This window comes from Perca flavescens, chromosome 11, assembly GCF_004354835.1.
Source record: "Perca flavescens isolate YP-PL-M2 chromosome 11, PFLA_1.0, whole genome shotgun sequence".
Lineage (NCBI taxonomy): Eukaryota > Metazoa > Chordata > Actinopteri > Perciformes > Percidae > Perca > Perca flavescens.
In genome coordinates this window covers 1,441,090-1,449,980 of record NC_041341.1, presented here as the reverse complement: position 1 = coordinate 1,449,980, position 8,891 = coordinate 1,441,090, and the positions used below count along the sequence as shown (strand labels likewise).

The window sequence follows — 8,891 nt, the reverse complement described above, 5'->3', positions numbered from 1 at the left end:
TTACGCTCGTTTCCTCTGAATGTTTATGTTTTTAACACACCAATGTCAGCCTAACATCTCAGTGCTGCAATCAAAGTACAAATCATGGTACTTTACTTTCTATAAGTAGCAGCCTTTGACGCTTTTGTTTTGAAGGGGGTTATTTGATGCTTTTATTTTGAAGGGGACGAACCGGACGCCTCACAGTGTTTAAATGGAACTTGACGCACTTTTTACGCATACACAGTCGCGGCCCCTCCCCGTGCATGTTCCCGTGTTTCCCCAGCTTTCATCGGCTAAAAACAGGCAAACGGACCACCGGCGAGAACCGGACCGAACCTGGGCTCTTCTTCCGCGGTCACAAACGGCTTCGGTAACACCGGACGCAGCGGTTTATGACGCACTTGTGTTGTTTTGGCCTTGCGTGTTATGGAGGAGAGCTTCTGCTAGATTTGAAATCATTGTAAAGTGACTCCGTGGGTGGTTAGCTAACTCCGCTGGCAGCATCTTTGCTCGGTTGTTTTTGGTCGGTCAACCCCTCGGAGGTGGTTCAGTATTAGCAGCCATGCAGGCAGGAGGATTCGGGACGGTTCTGGGACTTATGGTGCTGCTGGGTTTGGGTTTCCATCGCGGCGGCTCCTTCAACCTGGATGCGGATAAACCGTCCGTGTTCTCCGGTCCCGAGAGAAGCTACTTCGGCTTCTCGGTGGACTTCTTCAAGCCCTCCAACAACCTGAAGTAAGACTGGGACTGGGCTGGGTTAGGGGCGACATGTTGGAGCCTGCAGGTCATGTTTTAATGGGATAGACAGACAGATAGAATGATATACAGACAGACAGAAAGTAGGAAATAAAGACAAAGAGGACAGACAGACAGACAGACAGACAGACAGACAGACGGATAGAAAGAAGGAAGGAAAGAAAGATGGAAAGGAAAGAAAAGAAGGCAGAAAGTAAGTAAGAGACCGACAGAAAGATGGACAGTAAGAAAGAAAGTAGGATGAACTGACATAAAAGACAGACAGACAGAAGGAAAGACAGACAGACAAATAGAAAGATGGAAAGGAAGACAGATAGAAAGGATAGACACAGACAGAAAGAAGGATAGACAGATAGAAAGGACAGACAGACAGAAGGAAAGACAGACAGACAAATAGAAAGAAAAGAAGGCAGAAAATAAGTAAGTAAGAAAGAGACAGACAGATGGACAGTAAGAAAGAAAGTAGGACGGACTGACAGAAAGGACAGACAGACAAATAGATGGAAAGGAAGACGGACAGAAAGTAGGAAAGACAGACAAATAGATGGAAAGGAAGACTGACAGAAAGGATGGACACAGACAGAAGGATAGATGGACAGAAAGGATAAGACAGAAAGAAAGATGGACAGTAAGAAAGAAAGTAGGACAGACTGACAGGCAGAAAGATGGATAAAAAGGCAGAAAGAAAGAGACAGATGTATAGACAAAAAGAAGGAAGAGAGACCAAAAGACGGAAAGATTGAAAGACAGACAGACAGAGCGGAAAGAAGGAAAGACAGAAACAAGGAAAGGAAGAGACGGATGGAAAGACAGGAAAAGAAGAAAGGAAAGAGACAGAAAGAATACTGCATTGAAGAGTATAGTATTTCCCTGTGAGATGCACTGGAGTACACGTATATAAAGTACCATAAAATGAAATAAATAGAAAGTGAAGTACCATGATTTGTACTTTTGAGTGCAGCACTGAGATGTTAGGCTGACATTGGTGTGTTAAAAACCTAAACATTCAGAGGAAACAAGCGTAAAAGTAACTAAAACTGAGCCATACAAAGACATGTAATGGAGTCTGAGCTTCTATTAAATAGTTTTTTAAGGCTGTTTTTGAACAAAGTTTGTTCCGAAATGCTGATATTTTTCATTTCCATTTGGCACGTTGTCTCAGAGGAGCAGCTATCTGTCATCATAGCACTTGTAGTTTTCCTGTTCTTGTTTCCTGCTCACGGTGTGTTTGAAAAAGATAGGAATACAGGAAACAAATGATCTCCTCCACACCTCCTTTTATTCCAGATGTTCCAGATGTTAGACACCCCGAAGACCTTATAAGGGTTGTAATGATAACAGGGCTGTCCCAAACGATTATACGCCACCGCGAAGTAGCGGAGATAGCGTGGGGGGGCTTGGGTGCGGCTGCCCCAGGGCCCCAATTAGGGGCCCCTCAAACGCCACAGATCTCGCATCACTTGACGAGATCAGGGGCCCTTGCCAAGTGACACATGCAAATCATTAACTGAACGCAAATGAGCCACGCTATCTTTATTTGTTCACGTCATTATTTCGTTCTTGAGTCAGTCTCAAAATGGCTTTTTTTTTTTTTTTTCAAAAAATTTGACAATATTTATCCAGGGAGTACAGTTAGACGGTGGTTTTTAATTTTTAAAATGACTTAGGTAGCAGAGTTATGAAGCTCAGCCCCCATTGTACTGAGAGTCACTTGACAGTAAATAACTTTACATCTGAAGCGTTTAAAGACTCTATTTGTCTGTTGTTTATTTCTAAAGAAACACGACAATGTATAAAAGGCTCCATTACCTTGTAGCTCACGTTATGGCTCCGTAGCAGACGCTTTTATAACAATAGGCTAACGATTGGGTCATAACCACGAGACTTACTGTCACACAGTAGAGGAATTACCGTATAGTACAGGAGAAGCTCACAGGCAGTTTGGACTTCCATTATCTGTTTAGGTTTAATTACTAATGTTAACTAGCATGTTAGTGATCAGTAATTACTAATGTTAACTAGCATGTTAGTGATCAGTAATTAGCCTGTGCCTGTGTTATCTCCTTACATATACCTACAGTCTCCGTCTCTGTGAGATTGGGAATGATTGAGATTTCTCTCTCACAGCTACCAGAAGACTTCACACTTTCAGACAGGTTGTCCACGTCACATCTACGTTGTCTCTGTCAGTTGGAGGCTGCTCAGTAAAGCAAGAGATCACCGGAAAAGAGCTTCTAATATCCTTCACTGGTCTCCATCCAGAGCAACGGGGTCTATTGGTCCATTATATATATATATGTCAATGGTTGCAACCGGTATGAAAAACCGGATGGTTGGCGGCTGCCCGCGGTGACCCCACCGCGCTCAACGCAAGAAGCATGAAACGGCTTTAAAGGAACACGCCGACTTATTGGGACTTTATCTTATTCACTGTAACCCCCAGAGTTAGACTAGTCCATACATACCCTTCTCATCTCTTATTGGGACTTTATCTTATTCACTGTAACCCCCAGAGTTAGACTAGTCCATACATACCCTTCTCATCTCTTATTGGGACTTTATCTTATTCACTGTAACCCCCAGAGTTAGACTAGTCCATACATACCCTTCTCATCTCTTATTGGTCCTTTATCTTATTCACTGTAACCCCCAGAGTTAGACTAGTCCATACATACCCTTCTCATCTCTTATTGGGACTTTATCTTATTCACTGTAACCCCCAGAGTTAGACTAGTCCATACATACCCTTCTCATCTCTTATTGGTCCTTTATCTTATTCACTGTAACCCCCAGAGTTAGACTAGTCCATACATACCCTTCTCATCTCTTATTGGTCCTTTATCTTATTCACTGTAACCCCCAGAGTTAGACTAGTCTATACATACCCTTTTCATCTCCGTGCATGCTGTAACGCTGTCTGACGGCTCCAGCATTAGCCTAGCTTAGCACAGATCCTGCAGGTAACTGGTTCCACTAATCCTACTGCTCCGAATAAGTGACAAAAGTGACAAAATAACTCCAACATGTTCCTATTTACATGTTGTGATTTGTAGAGTCACAGCGTGTACAAAAAACAACGGAACTATATTCTCAGACAAGCTTAATGCAAAGCAAATCACTCCGCCCAAGTACTATATTCTTCCGCCTGAGAATATAGTTCCCGGTTTGTTTACAGTTAGAAGATGGCTGTGTCTCATGTTACATTGTTTTGTGTACACGCTGTGACTCTATAAATCACAACATGTAAATAGGAATATGTTGGAGTTATTTTGTCACTTATTGGGAGCATAAGGCTAGTTGGAACCAGTCACCTGCAGGATCTGTGCTAAGCTAGGCTAATGCTGGAGCCATCAGACAGCCTTACAGCACGCACGGAGATGAGAAGGGTATGTATGGACTAGTCTAACTCTGGGGGTTACAGTGAATAAGATAAAGTCCCAATAAGAGATGAGAAGGGTATGTATGGACTAGTCTAACTCTGGGGGTTACAGTGAATAAGATAAAGTCCCAATAAGTCGGCGTATTCCTTTAAGTCTTGGCCAAACGGAGGGAAAACCCTGCCTTTTTATTTCCAGATCTAAGAGTGTAAACTGTTAAGCGTGTTTTACAGTAGCAGCAGCCCAACCGGCGCGTGCATATGTGACGTCATGAAATCGCCGTAACCATTTCTACCTGCGCTGGTGGGCGCGACACTAGCTGCAGTCTTCTCCTGAACAGCGGTGGCGCTAATGAGCAAAAGGCTACCGACGCTGCTCTTTCTACGGACCAGAAGAAGAAGAAATAGGTAAACAACCGCAGAACTGGCAGCAGCATTGGCGTCGGATTGGATGAGCTACTTGGTGGGATCGAGGCTTTCATACACCATAATCTGAGAGACCCGGCAGCACGTTCTCGGCGAACTCTGGATTATTGTTAATCCTCATATGCAGGACTGCCCCAGCTCTCTATTACAAGGCTTCAAATGGTCCAAAATGCAGCTGGCAGATTCCTGACTGGGGTTCGCAAACACGAACGTATGCGTTACGGTGCGTTACAGAGTTGATATGAAAATACTGCTGTTTGTTTTTAAATCTTTAAATGGTCTTGCACCAGCTTACTTATCCGACCTGTAAAATCTGAATGTCCCTGGTAGGTGTCTCCGGTCCACGAGCAACTATGATCTGTCCCAGCCACGCTCGCGTCTAAAGTCAAGAGGGGACCGAGCCTTCGCTGCTGTTGGTCCTAGGCTGGAATAGTCTCCCCGTCTCCTCTTTATAGGAGTTTAAACTCAAACTAAAGTTGTATCTCTTGGAGCGTGCATTTCTCTAATTTCTTATTTTTCTTTATGTTTTCTGCTGTCTGAAGTAGAGATATACCGATACCAGTCTCGGTATCGGCTCCGATACTGCTTAAAACGCTGGTATCGGTATCGGGAAGTACTGGAGTTTATGCACCGATCCGATACCTCATAATAAAGCCCTAAAGAAAATCTACATTAAAGTAGTTTATTTATGTTCTTTTTCCGTTATAACTGACTGTCAAACTGGAGAATAAAAGAAAGTTCTGGGGCATTCATTGTTTGTTTGTTCATGTTTCACAAAGAGTTTAACCTGAGCCAGACCGACAACAAAGATAGAAATCATATCCCATCCATACAGAGATAGTAGTATACAGCTGTTTAAACATAATAAAATATATGACACTCTGGTATCGGATCGGTACTCGGTATCGGCCGATACGCAAGTTCAGGTATCGGAATCGGTATCGGGAAGCAAAAAAGTGGTATCGGGCCATCCCTAGTCTGAAGGATGTTTTATTCTGTTATCTTTCCTGACTCTTGTCATGTGAAGCACAGTGGTCAACTTCTGTTGTGTTTACTTGTGCTATACAAATAAATGAAATGAAATGAACTCGTTCAGGCTTCCTGTTTCCCATTTTTGCCGCTGGAAATGTTTTTTTTAACTCTCCCCTCTTCTTCCTCAGCTCGGGCGTCCTGGTCGGAGCGCCGCGGGCCAACGCCTCGTCTACGGGCGGCGTCGTGGAGAGAGGCGCCGTGTACAGCTGTCCCTGGAGGAGCTCCTCCGCCTGCCAGCTGCTGCAGTTCGACACCTCAGGTACCAAATAACTCTCCGTTAACAGGGTTTGCTTTTTAGGATTTTATTTTTTTATTTTTGCCGTGGGGGCAGGTCTGTCCAAACAACAATCCCCCACAGACTAATATATTTATTCACCTCTATTCAGACACGAAAGCTAAGTTTCCATCCACCTGTCAATCGAGTTATCTGAAGTTTGGTAAAATAACTCCTGTGAATAAAGCTGAGTGTGAAAGTGTGTGCGATTAAATTGGTAGATGGAATTGATTTGAGACATTTTAAGGTGTTTCCGTTCATTTGTTGCACTGAATCGCACAAGATTCAAGCGAACTTTTGAGTGAAAGTTTTGCGAGACAGAAGTAGTAGCCTAGTTGTTGTTAATATGAGAAGCTGCGATGGGCCTTTGGCCGAGGATCTGATCCAGCTCATCTAAAAGGTGGAACTTGAGACAACGCAATTTCACCGTTTTAAGTGGTTATGAAGCAGTATAGAAGAGGATTTTTTTTTTTGGTGATGATTGATCGTTGTTTAGGTACATTAAACCACGTTAAGCTTTTTCACATTAGGACTTATAAAGCCAGTGAGAGCCGTGGAGAGTCAACCCCCAGCCACTCCGCTGCCCTGAAGCAGAAACGCTTTATGTCAGATAAGGTCCATAATAATTGGACTTTGGGTTGGATTATTTGACAGTTTTTCCGTGGTTATGATGGGTAATATGAGAGAGAAATTTGGTAATCATTGATCATTGTTTAGGTACATTAAACCACGTTAAGCTTTCCTCGCCATACGGCCACTGATGAAGAAAACATTAACGTGAGATAACTTCTAAAATCGTTGGATTTCGATTTAGTTTTTTTGACAGGCTTAAGTGTTCATGACGAGATATGACCAGGATACATCTGGTGATGATTGATCGTTGTTTAGGTACATTTAACCACGTTAAGCTTTTTCACGTTAAGCGTTTTAGAATGTCCCCGTCGTAACCTTTGTTGGTCATTTCCTTCGCGAGCTCCTGATAAATGATGGCGTTTCTTAGATTTATCTAAAATAGCAGTTATATTTTTCTGGTAAATTAAATTAAAAAAGTATCTTGTCTCCTCGTTGGTCCACTTTTGTTGACACCTGTCATGTGTGCAAACAGAGCGGAAATACTGGGCGGAAATGAACTGAAACTTCTTCTTCTTCGTTTTATTCCGGGTTGCAACCATAAAATGACCTAAAACTTAATCGCAATTCATTATTTATTCGGCAAATAACGTTTCCATCAGCGTTTATCGCATAAGCCGTATATATATATATTTGTATATATATATCTCAATCAAGAGAAAATCCGATGAGACCGAACGTATTTTCTTTGAGTCGATATTCATGAAATTCAATCGGATTTTACTGTTTCCATGACGGCATTTTTCATCCGATATCACTTAATTCGGATAAAAACGGGTCGATGGAAACATAGCTAATGAGGCATTTTTTTCAGTTGTGATTGAACTGTATTTCTTGAGGAACTATAGGGCGCTTAACAGCTACAACAGGTCTTCAATATGAATTTTACAAGAAATTCTTCACAGGGAAACCAAAACCATAAGTATAGAATGAAATATTCCACTTACCCACTCACCGTTTTAATGATATCAGGACCATGAGCTGACAGAACTGACAAGTTTTAGAATGGATCCACCGCGGTGACGTTTTTGGTAGAGCTGTTTGTCTAAATAGTCGACTTGGAAGAAAGCTAACGTCTGCCGAGATTATTTGAAGCTTTGGTGGCAATATTATATTATTAAAATAATAAGTACTATAACTAGAATATGAAAACTTTAACCCTCCTGTTGTCCTTGGGTCAAAGACCCTTTTTCAAAGTTTCTACATCAGAAATATGGGTTTCTTTCAACCAAATTACCCAAAAATAACAAGGATGGTTCCATTAAACGCTCTTTGCAACTGAAATTAAGGATCAGATCACTGTGTTTTTATTTAATTTTATAGCATTATCCTGACTAAACTATGGCATATCTGTTATTAGCCATCAACATACGTTCCTCTGATCTTAAATATTAGTCAAAATGACTAACACACACACACAGAGACACACACACACACACACTGTAAGGTAGATAATTTCATATAAATGAAGTTCATTGACCATGAATTCCATAAAGAAGTGTAAAACTAGTGTTAATAAGCGTCAGAAAAAGTAAGCAAAATGTTGGAAAAAACTGTCTTTAAAAAATAAAACAAAAGGCTTAATTTTGACCCAGGAGGAGAAGTCAAGGGTTAGGATTGCAAACAAGTAGTAACTCTACGGTAATGGGTCAGTTAGTTGGTGATTTCCCTCTCATAAAGCAGCGTTATCACTGGAGGAATCCTAAAGGTTCAGCTCAGACAGCTGCTGTTATCTCGTGTCGGGACACATTCAGGGAATGTGTGGGGTGTGGACCCTGTGTCTGTCTGAACTTGAAACAAAACAGCAAAGATATTTTAGGTGTTATTTGTTGTTTCACATTGTTGGGAAGGGAAAAAACGCAGCTAAAAGAGAGCGAGAATATGGAAAACAAAAAGAATAGAATTCCTTTTATTAAACCCTTCCCATTATTCCCTCACTCACGATGATTTTGGGATATCTCTACAGTAGGCCTGGCAAACTCGATTCCTTTTTTAGGATTCAGGTTCTTCTGACTAAACTGATCCGGGTTGTGCGAGTCACTTGAATCACTTGAGTCAGTATTGTATGCTACGTCCAAGGCGAGCTTTGATTTGGATAAAATGCCATGTTTTCATTTAGAATCTTTTAATTTTATTTAAAAAAAAAAAAAAATATCCATAAATATAAATGGTCTGAAAGAAAACCGAATATACATTTAAAAATGACATGGAATTCTATTTTTTAACTTTTAATAGGACTGACAAATAAGAAAGCCATCTGGACTCATGAACATTTACAATGACTTAAAATCTCTTTAATGAAAATTCCATGCGCCCCTTTTTCATGTATGTGCATCTGTATTTGAATAATAAAGTTTTGTGAAGTAAAAAAACAAACATGAGTTGTCTGCAAGCCAAGCTGAGGCGAGCTTGTAA

General features: G+C 41.3%; 1 protein-coding gene across 1 annotated transcript in view; it reads left to right on the top strand.

Annotated features, from left to right (window-relative positions):
- Positions 1 to 235: 235 nt before the first annotated feature.
- The window catches only part of itgav (integrin, alpha V), a 71,125-nt gene continuing 62,469 nt past the window's right edge, over positions 236 to 8,891 (top strand). Inside the window, exons 1-2 of the mRNA XM_028590306.1 lie at positions 236 to 717; positions 5,701 to 5,831. Of these exons, the coding sequence (XP_028446107.1) occupies positions 545 to 717; positions 5,701 to 5,831 (304 nt within the window). The 5' untranslated portion in view covers positions 236 to 544. The remainder of the gene's footprint in view (positions 718 to 5,700; positions 5,832 to 8,891) is intronic.